Source organism: Elgaria multicarinata, chromosome 3, assembly GCF_023053635.1.
Source record: "Elgaria multicarinata webbii isolate HBS135686 ecotype San Diego chromosome 3, rElgMul1.1.pri, whole genome shotgun sequence".
Lineage (NCBI taxonomy): Eukaryota > Metazoa > Chordata > Lepidosauria > Squamata > Anguidae > Elgaria > Elgaria multicarinata.
In genome coordinates, this window is record NC_086173.1 from 87,821,195 (window position 1) to 87,845,549 (window position 24,355).

The 24,355-nt window shown below is 40.5% G+C and overlaps 1 protein-coding gene across 2 annotated transcripts; it reads left to right on the top strand.

Annotated features, from left to right (window-relative positions):
* The first annotated feature begins 533 nt into the window (after window positions 1-533).
* MAML1 (mastermind like transcriptional coactivator 1) lies at window positions 534-22,488 on the top strand. 2 transcript variants are annotated; one of them, XM_063120838.1, is made up of 5 exons: window positions 534-980; window positions 8,828-10,231; window positions 11,264-11,524; window positions 14,422-14,536; window positions 18,342-22,488. In XM_063120838.1, the coding sequence occupies exons 1-5, from the start codon at window positions 558-560 to the stop codon at window positions 19,319-19,321; spliced, it is 3,183 nt and encodes a 1,060-aa protein (XP_062976908.1). In that variant the 5' UTR covers window positions 534-557; the 3' UTR covers window positions 19,322-22,488. The 2 variants fall into 2 exon arrangements, with proteins under 2 accessions (XP_062976908.1, XP_062976909.1); XM_063120839.1 differs by having other exon boundaries at window positions 8,831-10,231.
* Window positions 22,489-24,355: the final 1,867 nt, after the last annotated feature.

Genomic DNA, 24,355 nt, shown 5'->3' on the forward strand with positions numbered 1-24,355 from the left:
TTTATATTCTTCCGGAAAGGTCGTGGGGGAGGGGGAATGAAGGAGATGGAAAGCTGAAGGGGAAATCCCTTCCCCCCAATTTTACCCTGCCTCTTCTCGTCCGTTCTCACGCCCTACTGGCTTGTTCCACTGCCTGTTAACTGCTGCCGCCAATGAGTGTGTGGGCGCTGACGTCAGCCACCACCTAGGAAAGTCCACCCCCCTCGACTGGGCTGGCTCTCAAATGGGGGAGGGGAGCGAGGAAAAGTGATAAAACAATTTCAAGATGGCGGCGACTGAGGCGCGGATAACAATGGGAAACAGGAGGCTCGGTTGGCTCTGGGCCTGAGCTAGGAGGGGGCAGGAGAGAGAAAGTCGGTCGTGGGTCGCCAGGCCTGAGGCAGGAAGCGGGGCTTGAGTCCGGCGGGGAGCCCCCGCTTGAAAAGAGTGGCGGCAGCAGCAGAAGAGTAGGGAGCGCTGGGGCTGAGGGTTGCCCGGTGTCCCTCGCCGCCAGCCATGGCGGAGTGAAGAGCCGCCTTGTCTTGCGGCCTTTTTCTCTCTGTTGTCGTCCTCGGCTCATGGTTCTGCCTCCCTATCGGATGGCGGAGTTCGTGGTGCCGCGGCACAGCGCGGTAATGGAGCGGCTCCGCCGGCGGATCGAGCTGTGCCGGCGGCATCACAGCGCCTGTGAGTCCCGCTACCAGGCCGTGTCTCCTGAGCGCCTGGAGTTGGAACGCCAACAAACCTTCGCTCTTCATCAACGCTGCTTGCAGGCCAAGGCCAAGCGAGCTGGGAAGCACCGCCAGCCGCCCCTTCCTCCCCCGGCAGCACCCCCGCCAGCCGCCCCGTCGCAGCCTCCTTCCTCTGCTCCAGCTCCTGGTTCCGTGGGCTCTGCCTCTACCTCCACTTCTTCCGACAGGCCTGGAATCAACGGCCTGGACGCCGACACCGCGGGCGGTGAACAGCAGCAACAGCACGGCCGTAGCAGCGCCCTCATTGCGGTAAGGTCCTAACTGGCCTGACCCAGGGGTTTGTTTCGGCTTTGAGGCATCCGCATTGCCCCTTTAAAAAGACTTGTGGGGTGGGTGTATTTTGTAGTAGTGGGGGTTCTTGGCTATAAAAAAAAACAATGCCACTTTTTAGAAGACTTGCAGTTTGAAATGAATTTTCCTTTAAAATTCAGTAACTAAAGAATTGATTTTTCCATGTCTTGAATTCGCATTCTGGGGACGAAGTTAGAGGATATTTGTTTTTCTTCCTACCCCAGATGTAACTGTAGGAAAGGAAAACTTATTCATCGCTTGTGATCTGATTGTTTTCTTTCTCGTTACATATGTGTATGGTCTCTTCTTCCAGCTGCTTCAGGCCTTGCTATAATCGAAAAATAGGTAAATTGACAACTTTTTCAGGTAGTCAGCGACGGCCTGTAGAAAAACAAGAATGAAAGTAGTAAATTGTAGGCTTTCAGTTGCATTAGGATCAAAATAAAGGGTAATGGGTTGTTGTTGTTGTTTGCTTTCTTAAAAACTGCAAGTGGATTCCAGCTGAGTATGGCTTTAGTATGATGCATATTGGTCAGTAGTTGAATAGATTTAATGTTTGGAATTGAAGGTTCTTAAAGCCCTACTTGTATCCAGTATAACAAGCATATACAAATCATTTGGCAGCAAGCAATGCACAATGCCTGTATTTCTTCAACTTATATTATGTTCAAACATCTATGGAGGCTCACTTCTGGATTAGCCCATTTTATCCATAGCAATTTTATGAGGTAGATTAGGCTGAGAGTTTGTGACTGGCCTAAGGTCACCCACCGAGGTCTGTGTTGTCCAGGTGTGACTGCAACCACACCTGCTACACAGTAGAGGGAGAGTTTCATATATGTAGAGCTTCTAATAGTAGTCAGGAGAATGTAAATGGAGGATAGGTACTGAACTTCTACACAGCAGAGATTAAGAATTTTCCTCCAGGTAACATAACCTGCTTATTCTAGGTTTCTAAACAAATTGATTCTAATAAATCAATTCACTATATTGTGTAGACAATGAGTTTCCAGAAAATGAGAAAAGTTGCTTATGCCTGTCTCTTACAACAGGATTTGAAGATGAGCTTGGCAACTTGTCTTCTCTGTATTGGAATAGGTTTCACTACTCCCTCCCCACCCCAGTTTACTGAACCCCCAGCACAGTGGGGCTAGGTATACATGTCAATGTTCTATTTTCATTTTGAGATGTTAAGTGTAGTAGAGCTTGATCACGATTCTTTTTAAATATTCAAGCTACAGCAACTTATAAGAATTGAAAGAACTCCTTTATACAGACTGAAAAGCCCAGAGCTGTCAATTCAGTCTAGTACCAAGCTTTCAAGGGCTAAAACAGGCCTTTCCAAGGTCTAAAACAGGCCTTTCCCAGTCCTACATAACCAGAGATACTAGAAATTGAACCTGGGGTCTGATGCAGTCCAATCTTTGCATTATGGTCTCTCCCCAATGACATAGTCCAAGTTTTGGCTTGCTGTTGAAATCGAAAGACATATTCTCTGATGGTAATTTATGTCTTGACATAAAAAATATATTATATAAGACACACTGAAAAATGGAATGCTGTGAATTTGTTAGGATTCTAGTTGTTTTCCACGTTTATTATAATCTGAAAATGAAGGGAATCAGCTAGGCAGGTAAAGTGGAAATGATTTGCCTGGCTATTGAACAATGTGTGGCTTTCGGCACATCTGAAAGATGCATCTTTCAGATCTTGATGTTCTTGGGGTGCAATCCTATACACATTTAGACAGAAAAAAGACTTACTGGGGAATGCTGGCAGTTGTAAAGACTTTTATGTCTAGACATAGGATTGCATCTTTAGTAAGTTAGTGTCTAAAAAGGAAAACCAAATAAGTAGTTTCTTTCTATGCCATTTTAAGTTGTTGTGATCTCTATATCTGGTGGAACCAGAAATTGCCTGGTCCATTAGTCATTTCTCCGTTTAGAAGCTGGCTGGGACACAGTCAGAAGGATGGGGCACTTTAATCTTTTATCTGGCAGTGAAGTTTTGTGATCTGACACTGTCGTAAATGGTATGTGTCCTAGCTTGAAAACTGTTCAAAACTTTAAAAAGTGACAAATCATAGATTCTTTGATGACATAATTGGGTGACTTTTGTTCTATACAGATTTTATTGTAAGAGTTAAGTGTTAAGTAGAGCAGTCATGTCTTCATCTAACAGAGTATTCTTGTCACTGGTATGATATTTCTAAATTAAATTAGTATTAATATTAAGAACTACTTCATCCTCTACTTACCCTGCAGGAATATATTATAGCCTAATATTTTGCCTTAAACCTTGAGGTTTTGAATTTCTATCTCCCTTGTTTATTTTCTGGTGGTAGTGTCTCTCAAATCCTCTTGCCAAAAGGGAAGAGAAAGGTTAAGAAAAGCCCGAGTAGGCCTGCATCTGACCTTACACTCTCTGCTGAACATATTTTTTTTAGATAGCTTGCGCCTTTGTACAGTTTGCAACAATGTTCAGCAATTTGGTCATACATACTGGAATATGCGTCTAATTTTAACAATGGAGCAGTTATATAAAAATAAAGTACTATAGAAAAATACCATAGAATCTGGTAATCTATTCTTTTACCAGGAAAACAGCAATACCCAAAATTTTCAGTGGTGTATTGTATGCTCATCTTAATTAAAGTGCTGTTGTTGACTTCATTCCCTCCTGCGATGAAGGAAACCATAACCTGCAAACATCGGGGATACCTGGAGCCAGATATTGTGCAGGCCGTCCTGTTGCTCCAAGTAGTTAATCTATCTTGGTTGAGAGATTTTGTGACAAATTAGATACAGGAACATGTCAGCACTAATAGCAATTACATAGCTTGTGGGCCATGAGATATCTTGCTTCCAGATATGCCTAGGGTATGCTGGGGTGTGCCTCAGTGTGGAGATGGAATGGCAGCAAAGTGTTTGGGGGGGGTTATAATCACAGTTGCTTTATATGAGTCAATAGACGTTTCTGCTAACAAGTTGGATAACTTGTTGCAAAACAAGTTGAGTTAGGGTGTTGTTGTTTTGCTTTGGTCTGTACTTTCTTGGCAAAATAATGCTGTTGCCTCTCATATATCATTACATTTGATTGTAATGATATTTTCTCAGTTATTAAGCACTAGGAGCAATAGGTAGCGGTGTTGAGTTGAATGAGGATGGATAAACTAGCTTTTTAAATCATGTTGCTGCTATAGATGCAATTTATTCCACTAACAGCAATGTTATGCCCCTAGAAAGCATCAGAGGGGAGGCAAATGTGAGCTTGGAGAGGAAGGAAAGGGGACATGCCAGTGGGAGGGGATGGGGGTGACTTACCACATATCCCTAGGATTCCTTCCCTCCCTCTCCCCAACAAAGCCATCTAGCTAAATTGCAGAGTGCACCTCCCTCTCTGCTTTGGATACTCTTAAGGCTTATGAGTATAAAGGGCAGATGCAATAGGATTGCATCCTTAGTGGGTTGTGTCCCAGAAATAATGGAAGTACATTTAAATCTGTTATTACTTTGAGGTAAGAGTGGTTGTAGTGCCCTGGTAACAACTTGTTAACCCAATTTTTGAGATTTATATTTAAGTTCCATTACTTGAAATATGTAGAATTTTATAGTAATATGCATTTTTTAAAAAAAGATTATTATACCCTAAAAATCTTTGGCTCTGTATGGTAGTTCAGCTAACATTTGACTAGGAGAGCTAATTGTTTTCATATTGTATACTTGTAGGAAATAGGTGAATTTCATAAGTATTATGAATACTGCCATTAAGAAATGAATAGATTTTTATTACTCTTCAAACAACTTGTCTCATATTTCTCTTATTCTATTCATAAAAACGGTATTAGAATATTTTCTAGAAAGTATTACCAGGGTGTGAAATATGCAAATGCTACTTAGAAAACTAATTTCACTAATTTTTAGTTAGGTGTGTAATTGTTTAGCAGCCTTAAATAGATTAAAAGCATTTTAGTACTTTGGCAGATAGTATTGATTTCTTTTTCAGGGTTTCCTTTCCTTTGAGATTTCATCTTAGAACAGGTTTTTCTTGCCTTGACACTACTTTGGTGGGGCTGCTATCTGACTCATTTGCCAAGCTTCTGTAGACTCCTCTTTTGAGAGAGCTATATACATTAGTGTAGATTTTGTCCATTTTATATAGATTACCAAATATATGACTCTTAGCATAAGCATGTACAAAGCAGTTCATTATATTTCACTATTAGGATGTTCACAATAACCTTATTAGGCTGAGAATAATTAGGAGTAAAATTGTACTGCATTCTCTGTAATAACTGAGAGAAAAGTGGAACCTGTGGCAGTATGGAGTGCTCCTGTGCAGGATGCCAGCTATGCCTTTTCCCACAATGCTTCATTGCACTTTCCCTCCCAACAGACATGTAGCAACTGATCATGCTTAGTCTTCATTGGGTAGTTTTGAGTTCTGCCCACACCCAGGGTTTTTTTCTAAAGATTTTTTTAAAAAAAAAATTGTACTTCTGCAAACTGTGAGAACCCTCCCCAAGTTAGCTACTACATCCATCTTGTACATGGGTGATGCATTTTCACTATGCAAAGATAAGCTTTTGGGAAATGGTTTTGCTATTAGTATATAGGATGAAATTATTATATAAAGTAGGGTCATGTCAACAAATTATTAAAATAATAATTATATGCTAGGTAATTGTATGATCTAAAACAGGATTTTGTGTGTACAAGGGAAAACTGGGTCAAGTGTAGTGTCTACAGAGCTATGATGCAAAAAGCTTTATTTCAAATGTGATTCTTCTATTTAAGTGAGATCTGTGCAGACCACTAGGCCACAAGCAGCCAATATTTGGTAGCCACCAGGAACTTGGTAAAGTTCTTGTTTTGGGGCTGCCTGACTGGGGCTGCAATACACAGGGACTGCTGAACATCTGCCAAACCACTTACTGGGCCAGAAGTCATGCCTGCCTGAGAAGTTAGCAAAACTGCACAGAAATCCCAGCTCACAGAAGCAGCCATTGGAACTTGAGTGAGTAGGTAATTGCTTGCACAAATCAGCATGAAAATACACCATCAGAACTGACCTGAAGATCACATTCAAGAAGTCACTTGTCCCAGAATATTTTCATTGAAGTTAAATGTTATTGTTGTAGCTGCTTTACATAAGATGATTTTCACAAACGGTGATGGTAGTGCCATGTAGCAAAAGCATATATTCTATAGATGGACTTTTTTTTCTAATGTATTGCATTTTGTAGAACCATAGAATAGTAGAGTTGGAAGGGGTCTGCCCACTGCTCAATGCAGGAATCCACCTTAAAGCATACATTTAATGTACTGTAGTGTGTGTTTAACAGTAAGAGGCTTTTTGGGGATAGCTATCCATCCCTGGAAGATACTATATTACTGTGCTGCAGCAAAAACAACTGTCTTCTACTGCAGAATGAATTTATGGTCATTTGTCCCGCACTATTTTCCCCATTTTGTTTCTTCATACTGGTATCCACTCTATGTTTGTATGCTTTCAACATATTTTTATAAACCATTATTGATAGGAGGCTCACCAAAATGTCATTGGTATAATAATTTAAAAAGCAGCCAATTTGATATCTCCTGAGTTAGCAGAACTCTCTTTCCTCCAACTACAATAATTGATTTTAAATTATGAAAAGGTTTGGCCCAGTGGGGAAGTAAAACAACCAAAGGGGGGGGGAGAAAGGATTTTGAGGTAAGTTTATGGGTTAGAATAAGATAAGAGATTAAAAGAGAGTTAAAGAACAATTCCAGAAATTGTTGCCAAATAGTGTCGAATATCAACTGTGGCACATTTGTTAATTCATGGAGAAGTCTAGACCAATTCTCAGTGGACCTTGATAACCTCCAGAACCATAATAAACTAATTGCTCCCTTGCAATCCAGTGCATGTTAGTTTTGGGAAGTACCCACATTGCATGAAAATGTCCCAGAATAAGAACGTTGAATTAGAGTTCTAGTTTCAAAGAAAGTGATTTTGTCTTCCCCAATAGATTCAATGACAAAGCAAGTTTAAAATATGTGGAGTAAACTTGCTTATAGAGTGCTATCTTTTTCAGTACTATCACTTTGTAAAATGTCCACATGGAAAAAAATGGGGGTTGGGATAGGGAAATATGAAATACAATTTTCTGCTAAATAAACCAAATTTAAAGGTCAGTAGATAGGGTTTGTTTGGAGGACAGTCTTCCATTGTGTTGTATAATGTTCTGTCCTAAATACAGTCAACTCTCAAATAGTCCATGTCAGGTTTCTGGACACCTGAAATGAACTGGTATAAAATTTATACCTCGCCTCAGAAAAGGAATAATTTTTTTTTTAAAAAAAGAGGTAATATTATCAGAGGTTTTGGGACAGTAAATACATCAGGCCCAGATTTCTGAGGCAGAGTTTGCTGTAACTGATTATGTTGAGATGTTTCTGTTTCTAGGAACCAACGTCTGCAAAAGCAATATACTACACTTTTCAGAATAAAAATTCTGAAGAGGAAAGAGTCATTATATTTTGTATAGTTTCCTTTTCTTTCTCCTTTTTAGAAATTGTAAGTACAGGTCTGAATTATTTTTATATAGGTTTGCCTGCAGGTTATAACAGCATAATCTTGTAATAGGTTAGGTGAGTGACAGATTTTCTTTGAGACTTAGTGCAAATTGCCACATGGGCTGGGGTGAGTAGCAATTATCCAATTGATGGCAAACTGAACAACAAAGCTCCATCCTGTTGGCCCATGTTAGTACAGACCTATGGCAGCTGCACATACAGTATACTTGCTTTTAACCTTAAAGCCCAAGAAACCTTTTAAGACTAGGGCAAGAAGGAATACTATGAATGCACCTTTATTTATATGTATTTAAATGTAGAGAGTTACTATGGGTACAAGGGAGCTGTTTATAACTTTAAGGGCGCAATCCTATATGGATAGTCACCAACGTCTGATATCAGAGGTGGCTGACTATCCTACGCTGAGTGGCTGGAGCACAGAGAGGATCCTCTCCTCCTTGCTCTAGCTGCCCTGCATTTTGCCTAGATGGGCAGTTTCTCCAGGCTCCTTCCCTCTCCCTCCCTGAAGCCCATCTAGCCACAGCTTCAGGGAGGGGGAGGGAAGTAGCCTTGAGACCTGGTAGGAAACTGCCTTAAGCAGCTTCCGCTGCCTCCTCCCTTTCCCACCCTGGAGCCACCCCCTTTTCTCCATCTCTGTCCTCCATTTCCAAGCATGAAAATACAGCCAGCACAGAGAGAATTGCGACAGTGATGAGGGGACAGGGATCAAGGTTTCTGGGCTCTCCCAGGCATTATCTAGGGCCCATAGGATTGCTCCCTAAAAATATTTATATTTATCGCCTCCTCTTATATAAGGCTTCAAGTAGTCTCCAATTAAGGGGAGCTGATCAGGTCTAAAGGTGCTTCAGCAATGTGCAACCTCAGATGCTCCCAGACCTTTCACTGAGTTCCCAAGCTACAAGAAAATTCAATGTAAGCCATAGCAATGGAAGTCATGGAGCCCAAGCAAGTAAACCGACATTGAGGGAAGCAGTTGTACACTCAATGTTTCCAAGGCTGCTTTAGCGTTTAGTTTGAAAAGCACTTACACATGGTGCAAAATATATTCCTTTTTATTAACTCCAAAACAAACATGGATTTTAATCACATGGTTTAATACAGTTTAAGAAAAGTGTTGGCTGAAAGAGACTTTAACCCTTTGAAATTTTTCACCTAAAATGAAACTTTTTACAGCTAATAAACTGTGTGGAGCATAAAACTAATTTAAAACTGTTTCTGTTTTAGCAGCTTCATGAAACAGTGAAAAGGAAGCTTGATAGTTCTGTTTCCCCTCAGAATGGTGACCAGCAGAATGGCTATGGGGACATGTTTTCTGTGTCCAAGAAATTACGGCATGATGATAGTCTTGGTGGGTTGAGTGGCTCCTCCAACGGAATTCCTCCTGTATCACCTCTGCACCAGCTTGACAGCAAACCTCCCAGTGGGGACACTTTACAGCTTAATGGAAAACATTCCATGGGGCTAGATGGCATCAGCAAAAAGTGTCTGCCGGATTCTAACCTTCAGCTAAATGGAAGCAGTGATGCTGATGACTCGTTTGCTATGGTTATTAACAAGGAGCTCAAACAAGAACCAGATGATCTTCCCTGTATGATTACAGGACCAGGAAGCTCTATATCTCAGAACAATTTGATGTCTGATCTTAACCTTAATGAGCAAGAGTGGAAGGAGCTCATTGATGAACTTAACAGGTCAGTGCCTGAGGAGGACATGAAAGATCTATTTACTGAAGACTTCGAGGAAAAGAAGGATGTTGATTCTTCAAACTCAGCTGCACAAACTCCATTACCACAAGACATCATTATAAAGACTGAATTTTCCCCAGCAGACTTTGAACCAGAGCAGATGGGATCTCCACAAGTCAGGGCTAGTTCTGCTGGCACAACATTCATTGGTACCTCTTCTGTCCCTGTTAGTGCAGCTTCTCCAGCTGTTAGTAATTCTCAAACTATGTTTCAGCCGTCCAATCAGTCAGTGACTGAAAATCCCAACCAATCCATGATGCAGCCATCAAACCAGTCTCCAAATGTGCAGAGGCCTCTACCTAGTTCATTGTTATCTGGACAAAGTACAGGGGGTGCCAAAGAGATGTCATCTGCAAAACAGCTTCAGCAGATAGCTGCCAAGCAGAAGAGAGATCAGTTGTTACAGAACCAGCAGCAGGTCCACCAACCCAACCAGATTTCTAGCTGGCAGCAGTCTGGATCTTCTCACAGTCCATTGGCTGTCCCATACACTATGGAAAATCCCACTAGCCCTTCAATTTACCAACAGGACTTCAGTAACCAGAAACTCATGATGTCTAGTATGCCAAACAAGAGTTCTCCCAGGGCTGGAGGTAATTATCATGGTGGAAATATATTAAGCCATCAGCCAAATAGCTTGAACCAGAACTCTGTGTCTAATCAAAGCTCTGTGCTAGACTACGGGAATACAAAACCTCTTTCACATTATAAAGAATGTGGCCAAGGGGTTACAATACCAGGCCAGAACAAGCCCCCTATGTTGGCATATATGCCGCAGCGCCAGCAACCTACACTGCCTCATATGAGCGATGAGCAGAATGGGATGTTTGTGATGAAGAAGTCTGGAAGTATTGCTTATAGGCCTCTAGGACCACACAGCCAGGTAAGTGCTTCTAGTCACAGGTTGGCTATAGTCAGTGAGGAGGGCTGAATACATGGAGCAAACTAGTTTCATGGTGAGGTGAATATGCTAGGGCCTATTGTAAAGATAAAAATACAGATTGCAACTGTCTTTCATTGTGAAAGCAACGTGACTTCATGATAGAAAATCTCTGATGTAAAATACCCATTATATGGGGGATTATTTCACTTGCCACTAAATAGATTTTTTAAAATTGATATACAGATCTGTTCACTTTAAGGAGATATTTCCTTTCCTCGGATTTGTTTGAATTGGTTTGCTAAGGGTTGAATATTTTTCAGTTTGGAAACCTTACTAATTGAAAGGAAAATTTACTATAGTTTGCAGCTGAATTATCCTCTCTTTAACTGTAGAGGGGCATCATGAACACTGCATGTGGTATTGAATGTTACTGATGCTATTTGATCATTTTACCATTCAGAGCCTAGAAATGCAAAGAATCACCATCTGTTTTGTTCAGTGTGGAGTCCCTTTGAGCACCCCAAGTTCTGTCTGCCTAGAAAATTATTAGTCTTGTTATAAGCAAGAAAATCAGCAATCCTGCTCTGTTTGCCACCCTCTACTAAACACACTGATGCTTAATACGTGTATTCCTATTCTCCTTCTGTTGGCCTGTAGTAATAGAGTCCCCAGTGAGACAACATGAAAGACAAAATGCATTCCTTTTTGTTGATAGGAAGCGTTATCTGTTATGTTTCTGCTCAGTCCTCTATTTAATGAATAAATCCTCTTTGATATAGAACCCTTTGGGCTGCTTCTCAAAATGAGGCTTCTAGAAACTGCCTTTAGGTGACTGCTCCTTCACATAGTAAACCATCATTTCTGTTGGAACCAAAGTTATGCTGAGCATCAATTCTTGACTAACAACTATGGAACAATGTATATAGGTGAAGTTCTCCGGGGCTCAGGCAATCAAAAACAAAATGGCTTAATATTGTATTTTTAAAGTGAAGTCCAGGCTGTCTTACGTAATTGCTGTGTCTGCTTTTGTAGGATCAAAATCCTTCTGCTGGTGTTCCTCGCATTCCTGTTTCTGTTCCTGGCCCTGGTGTGAACGCACAGCCTCCTAATGTTTCCATGGCAGGTAACCATGGCAACACAGCCTATCTCAACAGTCAGCAACAAGCAGCTGTAATGAAGCAGCACCAAATGCTACTAGATCAGCAGAAACAGAGGGAACAGCAACAGAAGCATTTGTTAATGGAACAACAGAAACAGTTTCTAATGGGACAGAGGCAACTTCTTGCTGAACAGGTAAAGGGGCATCAGAATGAGTAAGAGTAGCCTTTTCTTTTTGTGCCAGTCTTGTTGTTTTGATGGACTTGAACCCTTGTTAACTGATTATTGCCCAGCTCTACCTGTTGAGAATTCTGAAGCCCCCTTCTGACACGCACACACCGGAGATATTTGGAGAGGATTTCAATCACATATGCAGGGAAGGAAGAGCTGCTGGCCAGCTTTCTCCACCCATTATGTATATCCACTAATCTCTCTCCTTAGTGGCTAAAGTTCAGAGTTAAGTGTGGATCCTTATGTAGCCAAAACAGCATCCATGCAAAAGAGGGGAGGTATCAGGAAACTTGGGGGGAGTACAAAACATCTTTAGGGAGGAAAAATAACCCTAAGGATGGTGTGTGTGTGTGTGTGTGTGTGTGTGTGTGTGTGTGTGTGTGTGTGTGTGTATATATAAATTTTATGCTGCCTTTAAGGGTAGTGGCCTCTCAAGGCTGCTTAGGAAAGGTCAGTGGAGATAAATGATAGATGGAGAAAGGTGGCCAGTGGCTCTTCCTTCTCTGTTTGTGTGATTGCAATACCCTACATCTTTCTCTGCTTCTAGGTAGGGGAGAATTCAAAATTTTCAAAACGCGATGCTGGTTGTTCTCATGGTTGCGAGGAATGTGTAGTGGTTGTGCTTAGTTTTATGGGTGGAGGAATCTTCAGGATGAATTGTATGAATGTGGAGTCTAATCTCATGCTTACTCTTTTATGGCTTAATTTTTAAACTATAGGATGGAATGAATTGCCCCCTGCTTGGTATTTTTGATACCACTTGCTTCCCCCCCCCCTTTCCGCCCACTTCTATGATCCAACGTGGTGTATAGATACTTGCACAGTGTGTGCAAGGGAGGTTTGGGCTGCATTCCAGATGCACAACTCAGCTTGCACTTGGGATCATCCTTACATATTTATTCAGTCATGTTAACTGAAGGAAAACATTTTTCTTGCAATGTTTATCTGTGTTCTTTTAAGTCTTTCTGTTACACTGTTTTTCTCTCTGTACCCTGTAGCGTGTTCTCTCTCTGCACCACTGCAAATCTGTGCTCCCATCTGCTGTATCCCTCATTTTTCTGTTTCCCCAGGCACAAATCTCTGTCCCCTCCTTAAATTTATATTTATTTATTAAATTTTTATACTGCCTAATAAGTGAAGCTCTCTGGGCAGTTCACAGCAATTAAAACTATAAAAAAACAACATGATAAAACATAATTTAATTATTTTTAAACTACAGTATAAAATAAAAATGGAAACCAAAATAAAAGCTAGCAGAACATTAAAGATTTCAAATACAATAATGGGTTTTAAATTAAAGAAAATGAAAGACTAAAATGCCTGGGAAAGTGAGGTCTTCACCTGGTGCCGAAAAGCCCATTTAGCCTCTCTTTGTTTGCTCCCCTACCTCAGCCACTATTTTTCACTTGGTGTCAGATGATGGGCCTTGGGGTTCTACTGAAGAAGAAAGCAAATCCCACAAGTCTGCCCACTCCTGCTTTAAATTTTTTCATAAACATGTGGGAAAGTGCTGCAAACTGTATTTAGGACTCCCCGAAGGGAACACAAATAGTCATGAGAAGGGGGGAAGGCAGCAGTTGGTCTGAAGAACTTCATCCAGATTTAGGCTAGTTATAGCCCTGCTTTTCTATCCATTCTATTGAGTAACCGGTAGCTTACTTGGCTGAGTAAGGTTTGATTGAACACATTGCTCCTTATGAGTAAAATGTAATTGAAAGGAGGCATGACATTTGTTACTAGAACAATCCAGACAGTATTTTGCTGAACCTCCTATCTGAATCATGCTGCTGTGCTTCCTCTCCAAAGAATGAGTGGAGGAATAGCAATGTACTGCTAGAATCCCAAAATATTTTTTCACTGTGCCTGAACATGATGACTCTGCCTCCTCAGAATTAAAATGGCACCACTGCTGTTACTTCCCTCAAGTAAATTTATGTGAGAAGAAGCATGGTTTGAACCTTTCAAAATACCAACATGATTCTCACATAATGCTAACCCATGGTTTATTTAAACCCATGGTTAACCTATCCAGGGTTGTCTGGCAGATGATCAAACAAAACATGGTTTGTTTTCTCAGTCCCTAGATTGTTTGTTTCCCACCTCCTTCACCTGCTCCCTCCCTGTATCCCAAATTCCTTTGTGGCACTGTAGTACTGGCATGTAGAGCATCTGGGAGTGAGTGGGTTAACCACTCTTGCCACCACCTCTGTAGCCTGATGAAACATCCCATGAACAACCCAGAGTTTACAACCCAACAACAAAACATAGTTCTCTTTCTGAGTTATTCATGGTTAACAAACCATGATTTGTTAGCGCAGCCGAGTTCACATATCACATCTTGGGGCCTGGTTTCCATAAGGATCGTCTCCTTCCATGTATACCTGCATAGACCCTGTGATCCTCCTCAGAGGCTCTTTTCTGGGTGCTCCCACTGAATGAGTTGAGGCAGGTGGCTGCTCTTTTCAGCGGTGGCACCCGGTTGTGTAATGACCTCCCCAAAGAGGCCTGATGTATAGCCTTGTGTAGCCTGATGCCTACACTGTGGTCTTTTCGGCACTTTTCTCCCCACCAAGCTTTTTAGCTCTTTAGTTTAAAAATAAATGTGTTTGTGGGTTTTAGATCTTTGCACTACCGCTAGCTTTTATCTTGGCTACTACTTTAGTTTTATTCTGTTTTAAACTTACAATTCTATATTATGTTGTTGTATTTTAATGTTTTAAGCTTTATCTTGTAAATTGCCCAGAGATCTGTTAATAGGCAGGATAGAAATGTAATAAATAAAATAAACCTTTATTCCAGAGATTATTTGGAATGAAATTTAGGCTGTATCTTCTAACACCCTTGCATCTCCCCTGTTCTAGGAGAAGCAAAGACACCATCAGGAGCAACAGCTCCAGAGGCATCTAACTCGACCACCCCCTCAGTACCAAGATCAGACACAGAATCCATACCAACAGCAGGTTGGACAGTTCACAGGTAAATTGGACTGTGGGGTTGACTTGCAAAAGATTCCCTGGGAAAAGGATGTGCACTAGCACAGTTCCTTCAGATTTTCTGGTGTGGTCATTGGTTAATTTTAAAATGCTGTTTTGCAGCCAGAATTCCTACACACTGTTTTTAGGAACTTTTTTGTGTTTTAAGTTGCATTCCACGGAAGCCACCCTTCTACTTCAATGTACATGGACATTGAACTGTCTTTTTTGATGACTACTATCTCTTATTTACTAACTTTTGTATCTCTCGATAGCAAACACTCTCCTGGTGGTAAAGCACTGCTAAAGGGAAACAAGGCTGATTCTGTAGTAGTAATAATAGTAGTATATTCTCTTATTTAATCATTATTGACTGAATCAGTCAACACTTGTTACTTTAGGCATGGCTTAGTACTAGGGTTGTGTTAAATCTCTTACATTGGGAGTTGAGGCAAACTGATTTTTTTTCATATAGTGATTGTACTTTCTATGTTATGCTTATTCATTGAAAGTTTCTAACATGTATAGGCTCTATCTAGGCTAACTTCTAACTCTGGGCAAACAGTAGCTGTGAACAAGGACCGAAGTTACCACTTGAATGGTTAATTTTATTTATCCCCTGAATTAAGGAATAAGTACTGCTGTTTTTTCTGTCCTTCCCCTTGTTGGTGGTTGTACAAAAACATGCGGTAACAAGGGATTTCATTTCATTCATTTATTATATTTCTTTACCACCTCATAGTCTTATCTCTCTGGGCGGTTCACAAAAATAACAACTATTAAAAAACATTATACAAAGTACAAAAAATAAAGGCATTTACCTAAAACCATATAAACAGATAACACAGAGACAACATATATCTAAAAACAATTTGTTAAAACATAAGCTAAAAATGATTCAAAACCTAATTTAAAACTTACTGTATGTTGCCAAATTCCTGAGAGAAGAGGGTAGTTTTAACCTAGGGTCAAAAAGATAACAATGTTGGTGCATGGTGGGCCTCATCAGGGAGATCATTCCATAACTGGGGAGACACCCACCAAGAAGGCGCTCTCTCTCTCTCGTATAAGGCTCCTTGTTCTGCCCAACATCTCCAATTCCTAATTCCAAACCTACTTCTTTATTCATTACATTTCTATACCACCCAATAGCTGAAGCCCTCTCGGCAGTTCACAACAATTAAAGCCATAAAATGCAACAGGATCAAATGCAATATAAAAGTTTAAAACTACAGTATAAAATAAAAACCAAAATAAAATCTAGCAGCAGTGCAAGTAAAATACAGTAACAGATTTAAAACAATAGAAACTGAAAGAATAAAATGTCTGGGAAATTTTATTTATTTATTTATTTATTACATTTCTATACCGCCCAATAGCCAGAGCTCTCTGGGCGGTTCACAAAATGGGAAACTGGTGCAGAAAAGAGCATAACTAGCTGCTAGGCAAGCCTCTCAGGGAAAACCCATTCCACAACTGGGGTGCCACAACAGAAAAGGCCCTTTTCCTAGTAGCCACCCACTTTACTTCCTTTGGTGGAGGCTCCTGGAGAAGTATGCTGAAGAATATCTTAGGGTCCAGGCAGTTATCTATGGGAGAAGATGATCCTTCAGGTAATTTGGCCCCAAGCCATTTAGGGTTTGGAATTCTAATACCAGTTCTTTGAAACAGGCCCAGAATTAGACTGGCAGCTGGAGGAGTAATGATTATGTTCGCCAGTCACTGTTAACAGTCTCACTGCCTGGATTGTTTTCAAAGGCAGTCCATATATAACAAGTTGCAGTAATCCAGACAAGAGGTTACCAGATAACTGTAGCTAGGCTATCTCTGTCCAGATAAGGACATAGTTCTTATATCAGCCTAAGCTAATAAAAGGTGCTCTGTGCCACTAAGTCCACCTGTGCCCCTAGTGACAATGCTGGGTCTAAGAGCACCTCCAGATGACGAACTTGATCCTTAGGGGAGAGTGCAGCCTCCTTCAGAACAGGTTGAACATCACTTAGCCAGGCAGACAAACCAGCCACTAACAGGACCTCTGTCTTGCCCATCCATTACCGTATCCAGGCATTGATTCAGAACACCCAGTGCCACTCCTGGATTTGATGAAAAGGGGAGTTAGAGCTGGGTGTCATCCACATATCAGTGACACCTCAGTCCATATCTGCAGATAACCTATCCCAGCTGTTTCATATAGATGTTGAACAGCATGGGGAATAAAATAGAGCTCTGTGGCATCCCCTAGCATAACTGCCAAGGGGACAGAGCAATAATTCCCCAGAACCACCTTCTGGAGTTGACCATCCATGTAGGAGTGGAACCATTGAAGTGCAGTTCTTCCAACTCCCATCCAGATACTCTTATCAAGAAGAATACTATGGTCAATCGTAAGCCACTGAGAGGCATTCCTTAGTAGCAGCACTGGTATATAATGGAACAGGTAGTCCTGATCTCAGGGCTTCTTCATTCTCCATTACTATGAAATTATCTGTACCAGGGCTCCAGCAAACTTTGCCATCTCTCATAGCTCTTTTGCATCTTCAACCCACTCCTCTTCCAATACATTTTTTTTAAAAAAATACATACATTTCATAACCAGGAAGTCCATGGGTTGTATACCGAGAAGGTAGTTTGCGTAACTGTTTCTTCTCTTCCGCTTCTCTTCCTGCACCCCACAAAACCCTCTCCAGAGGGCTGGGCCTCCTGAATGGAAGAGGGCTATTTTGTACAAGGCTGCATTGGGAAGGGGGAATCACCCAAAATTATGCAGACGTATCTTGTGCCAGGGGATCCCTCCACATAATTTCAGGCAGTTTTCTGCTCCCACTGCAGCACCATATGACACAGCCCTCACTGTCCAGGAGGGCCCCTAACCCTCTGGAGAGAGTTTTCTTGGGGTGCAGGGGGGTGGAGTGGAAGAGAAGTATCGGTTGCATGATCTCCTTTCCACTCGCACAACTATTGGATATAATTCTATATGTCTCAATAGATAAGGTCTGGTTCACAGAGATGCTTTTCTCATTATGGGAAATTCACCATACTCCTAGCCTGTAATTTGGCACATGCTTGTGGAGAAACACAGGGTGAAACAAGTTCTACATTAATACAGCTTTAGAAAATTCCAGCAGCTGAGAAAATAGCCGTCACAGTCATGGAAATCAACGTGGCCATATCCATAAACAGTGCAGTTTACAATAACACTTTCCAATATGAATATGAGCACAAGCATGGCCAAAACTGGCTCATGTGTAAAGGAACATGACAATGTGAATCAATCCTGGAATAAATTTAAATTACCAGGCCTGAGAGTTAAATTGCCAGGCCTGAGAGCAGAACTAACAATATACATAGGTGGCAGTCTTGAGCTATCTTTGCACCATATAATTCAGTTTACTCAACAGTCCTTATTCCTGTTCTTGGTTGCTAGTCTGGTGAGATGTGAATTTGTTTACCTAGGAGATGTTAGATAAAGAAAGGGCATAATTATGGAAGCTGCCTCTGCTCAATTTTCAGCAAACCCCCTCCGTGCCCCAGCCTCCCACACCAAATCCCTTTACACCAAATCTGTATGTGTTCAGGAAAATCCCCAATAACCAGATCAAGTTGTTCAGGGGGCTGATGCAATGGGGAGGAATGGGTAGCAAAGTCATCTTCTGCCAATCCCCTCGCACCAGCACTTCTCAAGATCCAAGGTTATGAATCCTAAATAGAGCTACAAAATGTTTCATGCTGCAATATATATGTAATGTGATAGTTGTTGAATTAGTTCTTACAAACACCAATATTGAAAAAAATCTCATTTTGTATTGTAGGCTCATCTCCAGCAATGGCAGGGGTAAACAATTTAGGCCAGTCCAACTCCAGTAGTCCACGCATATTTTCTCAAACTCAGAACATGATCCAGATTGGAACTGGGCACAGTTCTGTCTCAACAAGTGGTGGTCAGCAGGATAGAGGAGTACCTCAGTATACTGGCCTGCAGAACATTCAGCGAAGTAATTTGTATAACATGGCATCAGGTATGACACAAATGGTCCCACAGCATGCAACTACAAGTGCCAATGGACAGCCACAGATGCAAAGACAACCCAGTTTGGCTCAGGGTACGGCTCTTCCTGCTGGATATGGACAGAGCACCCTAGGAAATTCAAGCATTTCTCAACAACACAATAAAGGAGCACTGAATCCTACATTATCCAAACCCCAGATGGCAAGAATGCCAACAGCTATTGGAGCCCAAAATCCATCATGGCAACACCAAGGTATATCAAATATGAACAACCAGGCACAAGGAAATAGTGGTTTAGGGACATTTACTGCCAGCTCCACTTTCCACATGCAGCAGACCCACCTAAAATTGACCAGTCAACAGTTTGCGCAAGGGATGCCTCAGGTAAGCCTCAACACCAGCAGGCCAATGGCTTCTATGAACTCAGCCGTCTCTGGACAGATGTTGTCATCCATAGGTGCCCAGCAGAGGACAAACTCTTCCAACCAGCAGCCGGTCCCATCACAACAGGTCTTGCCAGGTATGAGTCAGGCTGTCCCAGATCTGTCTTCTTTCAGCCAGAATCAGAGCCAGCAACTGCCCAACAGAGGCAATCTGCACTGTAGCCAAGGGTATCCAGTGAGGACAGCCAGTCAGGAAATGCCCTTTGCCTACAACAGTCCATCTGGGGGCAATGGACTACAGAGCTTAACCGGGGATACAGATCTCATAGACACTTTGTTGAAAAACAGGACTTCAGAAGAGTGGATGAATGATCTGGATGAATTGTTGGGAAATCATTAAAATGATGATTGGTGTCTATCCTTGAATCTTTTTTTAATTACAAACTATCTTTGGACCAAATACCTGTGGCATTAAGAAGATTCACAGGCACTAGTGGGAATGTATTGGAGTTGCTCCCTTCTGGGTCTAACAACGTGAGAAGGATGCACCAGTTTAAATAGCTTGGTCATTTTTTGTTGCGTGTCTGGAACACTGCACATGAATATAATCCCAATTGGTATGTTGTATACCCCAGCCAGCCCTTTAGAAATTTCACTTTAACAGTGTTTTGCATTTTGAAGATTTAAATGCAAACCCATGCAGTTGTGGTGCGGAAAGTTAAGCCAGCAATGAAGACTCCATATATATTCAGTGTTAAGGCAATCTTTCTTGCAATTAATACTTGACAGGTTTCTAGATCCTAGTTTGGCCTGCTAACCAGTGAAAGTAATACCCTTCCAACTTTTTTCTGAGGAAAGAATGTGTAGCCCTTGTTCCTTTGCAGGATCCTCTCTTATTTTGAGAGGGCAATCTTCTAGTCACCAGTGATGTGTGCGCCTGCATTCTCAGCAAACAAGATGTGAGCATTCACAGTAATAGTGAAGGGTTTCTGTGTTGGAGATTGTCAAGCGTTAAAACATGTCCAGCAGTAGGTTCCTATGGACTTAAACTGGGGAACTCAGTCTTAATTGGCTTATGGCTTACTAAGTTAAACAATTTGCACTCTGCTGTGGAGGGAGACTGAGCTCTTGGTTTTTAGAGGATTTTTTTTTTAATTGGAGAATCGGACTTCAAATCAAGTGTGTGCACTTTTTCTATCTCCTTTCCAGCATTCATTAAATGAGAGTCGAATTAATCCTCTCTTATTCAGAGGCCATTTATAATTAGCAATGTTGTTGTCACACACATGCTGTACCAATAAGAACAGGATCTAGTTCTTTTGGTCAAGTATGTGAAGCAGCCCTTGTGCCTTGGAAGTCGTTACTAACATGAAAACATTTGCAATAATGGCACAGGGAGCTGGGGGAGGCATAATACTTTAATAAAGGTTGTTCCATTGTGAGATTCCCCCCCCCTTTCCGGGAAAAATAGTGATTTGATCTCTATAAATATATAGAATAATCTCCAGTGAAGCAGATGCTGCTATTTCATCGTTGTCCATGGAGATACTTTCATGGATGTGTTGGGTCAGTCCCATACAGGGCAAGGAAAAGAGAATTGTTCTTAACGTTTTACCAAAAAATTCTTCTGCTTGCCAACAAGCCACCTTTTGCCTTAACCTTTAGTTTATAAGGGTGATAAATTTGAAAGTTGTTTTAGATGCACAGATACCTCTCTGTTCCCTACTCTGGGTTTGGTTTTGTTCTTTGATGAACAGGACTATTTACCTCCTGTTACAAGGATCCTTAATTTACTACATCACACCTGCAACTGAAAATCAAAGAATTTCCTTCACATCCAGCACATTCAGGAGCTACACAAGAAAAGTGTGAAGATTTAAGTCTGGGATATTTTAGGCAGGGGAACAGTTAAGGGATAAAACAGTTGAACCATAGGAAAGAAAGGACATATTTTACTGTATCTGCAGTGTTTTCCTCAAATGTGCACTTTGGAAAAAAAATCTGCTTTAACACTACTTTTTTTTTAATTTAATCTTTCCCATTGGTTTTGTTTTATATACTTGCCGCCCATGAGCAAGTTCCATATGCCGTGCTAAACAGATTTTTGTATTGTATCTTGAACTGTTGATGGGGAATAAATGGTAAAAGCTGCATGGTGATGAGTGGGTCCACTGCTGAATGTCCAAACTGAAGCAATTTGCATTACTTGTATATTTTCTAAGAGGTGGTTAATTTAATGAATGAAAAATAGGTGTTACTGAAATTGTAAGTGAATTAGATTAGAGTGAAATTTACTAATCTTTTCCATAAGTCAGCAGTTGAGTGAAATTGTTTCAGTGAGCTTGGTTTAATCAAAGAATTGGTCTAAGATGAACGTCATCAGGAAAATTTCCTTTTAATCTTTGTAGCTGCTTTTTTGGCCAGGGAAGGGGTTGGGGGGGGGGAGTCAAAGTGGAGATAACTGTACTCATTTTGTAAACATTTAGAATTTTGCACCAGTGTGCCTTCCTTTTCTTATTGGAGGTGCTTGGGGACCTCATAGTTCTTAACTGTCTGGGTTCTGCTGATTTCCCCCTTCGGCACACTGAAAAATAACAGATTTTATGGAATTAAATGATATTAAATTCTAGATGGATTTCCCAACTAGAATCTAGGTTAAAGGAAAATTCAACACCTTTCTAATGCTACAATCAGAATTTGATGTCCAGTAAAAGGCTGATAATCTCCTCCCTATCTTTGTTGTAGTTATATAGGGCTTTGTCAACTGTAGGCCTATGCTGTTTGACTTATCCAGATAAAGCAAATTGTTAAGCAAACTGGCCTAGAATGTTTTTGGACTGGGATGTGAAAACAAATCCTTTTAAACTTGGATTTAAGAACTTTTAAATTCTTGCACACTGTCCATCCATAATTGTTCAGACCTTTAAAATGTAGCATTGGTGGAACAATATTGATGCGGAATTTAGTTATCATTGGACACGGAGGCTGGGTTGGGAAAGGCCAAGTGCTGTCCTTCCGTCACTTGCAGCAGTTCATAAATGGATATATGCACTTCAGCTTTCCATTTGCTGCAGCTTCAGAGCAATAAGATGTGGCTCCGCTGAGCTTTACCTAGCCTGCTGCCTCAGCTTTATTTATAGACTATGGTCACGGACAGGTGAGGTGGTGTGAAAATGTCACTGTTCAACACCCACTGCCTTCCAAGAACCCCACAACTCAATTGAAAGGGTGCTCAGTTTTCTATTCTACACATTTTCTTTGTGTAAATAAATGTTTACAGTTTTATATTAAAAGATTAAATAAGAGTTAGATCTTCTGAGTGTATATTTTTTACTTTTTATAGATTTTAAAACTATAATTCTTTATATATATGTTGGGGGTGGTTATGATACGTTTTACACTTGTTTAAATTGTGAACAGTTCAGATTTGATGCTAACCTGTTTTGTCATTGAAATGTATAGAGCCCATTAATCTCATCTTTCTTTAATTACAATTACTGTGGCACACCAAAAAGAAATCTTTCATTTCTGTTATGTCATTATAAAAAATAAATATTTTGCTAGTGTATTAAACAAATTCCTGTGGTTTTTGAAGCAGCACTTCAATCGAACATAGTCCTGCATCATCTTTGCTGTTGAGAGTGATCCTTTAAATTGGCTTCCCTTTTATCTGATAGGAAACAAGCTTACCTTTTTCTTTTCTGTTCTCAGACGTACTGAAAGACAGACGTAAATATGCTTGAAGGTCAAGAGCAGAGTATTGGCTTGAGGCGGCCACTTGCTTATATATAGATTTTACTTAAGGCATCACATTTCACATCACATTTCTGGGACACTTTAACGTGAATGGTTGTTGGTATTATAGTTTTAGTTTCACATATATTTTTGGCTAAGCTTGAATTGTTGACTTCCTTGATACTTCAAAAAAAAATGTAGGCATCAAAATATTCTCCAATAAACCAAGGCAAAATATGGTTACTTCTGTATTGAAAGTACTAAAATGCATTCTTTCTTAGGTCTAAGCATTTTCTTCGCAATTTTCATTTACAATGTGGAATATCCTTTCACTAAGTAGAGAGATTGGCCAGAAGATAATTGTAACTTTGAAGCATTAAAGTTGTGTTCTGGGAAACAGCAAAGCATGGGTATCATTGAAAGAAAGTGAAAAATATTTCTTAATCTGGACATTGTTTCCTTCTGCATAAGAAAATGGTGTTTGGTGTGTTGTTCTAAGATCTTTAAGGGCAATTTCATCCACTTTACAGAGGCAAACTCTTGATTGCTAAAGAATATACCTTTACAATATGTGTTTGCTGCAGTCATACTTTACATTTTTTATATTTACACCTATGTTTTAATGTACAAGCACCTCAACCCCCCTCTCCCAGCCTTTGACCAGGTTGTGGTCTCTGCTGCCTCTCACAGAACTCAGATATGTAGGCTACTGGTTCACATGATGAGATCAAAGATCATAGTGATAGCAATGAGCTGTATTGCAAAGTGAGTATCTATTATTTCCTGTTTCAAACTCTAGAATCATGTTTTGCATCAGAACAATGCACTATTTTCTGACTTTCATCTGTTACACCCAAGTTTGAATCTTCAGAATCTGTCACATGGCACATTAGTCACAGTGTTAGTGCTGATAAGAGGAATGTTGCAGAAATAAATTATATCTTAGTTTGGGAACATTTTAATCCCTTATATTTTCTAAACGATTTTCAAAATACTAATGTTCTACTTTGAATTATTTCTTTAATACCATATGACTTGGAGAAAAAAATATTCTGTTTCAGATTCTTATGTTGCATTTTGCAATCCCTCCACAAAGATTTCTGCAGAAGATTAGAGGGACTAATAATACTTCCTCTCAATATAATGTATACCTATTTATGTATTGAATTTATATCCCTCGTTCCATTACACAATAATGATCAACGTGGCCAAAAATGCAAAATTATAATTAAAGCCAAAGCAAGTCAGTTAATAAAATGAAATAACATGCACCAATTAAAACCTACTTCTGGAGAATCTTAAAACCTAGTCAGGTTCATATGGAAGAATGTGGCCTTTCAAATATCCAGGACCCAAGTTGTGTAGGGCTTTATAAGTCATAACCAGTACTTTGAATTGTGCCCAGAAATGGACCAGTAACAAGTGAAGCTGTTGTAACAGGCATAACACATGTTCCATATAATCAGCCCCTGTCATTAGTCTGGCCATTCTGGACCAGCTGAAATTCCCAAACACTTCAAAAGCAGTCCTATGTAAAGCTTATAACAGTAATTCAAATAGGATGTAAATAAGGCATGTTTCTCTGGTGAAATCTGACATCTCCAGGGATGGGTGCTGTTGGCCAATTACCCTTAGCTGTGCAAACTCACTCCTGGCCATTGCCAAAACCTGTCCATCCAGTTTCAGAACTGGCTTCAGG

Bases quoted from the DNA above. Each gene is read 5' to 3' on its own strand.
- MAML1 (XM_063120838.1), top strand. From the start codon at position 558: ATGGTTCTGCCTCCCTATCGGATGGCGGAGTTCGTGGTGCCGCGGCAC. The intron at 981-8,827 runs GTAAGGTCCTAA...TTTCTGTTTTAG, and splicing joins GTAGCAGCGCCCTCATTGCG to CAGCTTCATGAAACAGTGAA. The intron at 10,232-11,263 runs GTAAGTGCTTCT...CTGCTTTTGTAG, and splicing joins CTCTAGGACCACACAGCCAG to GATCAAAATCCTTCTGCTGG.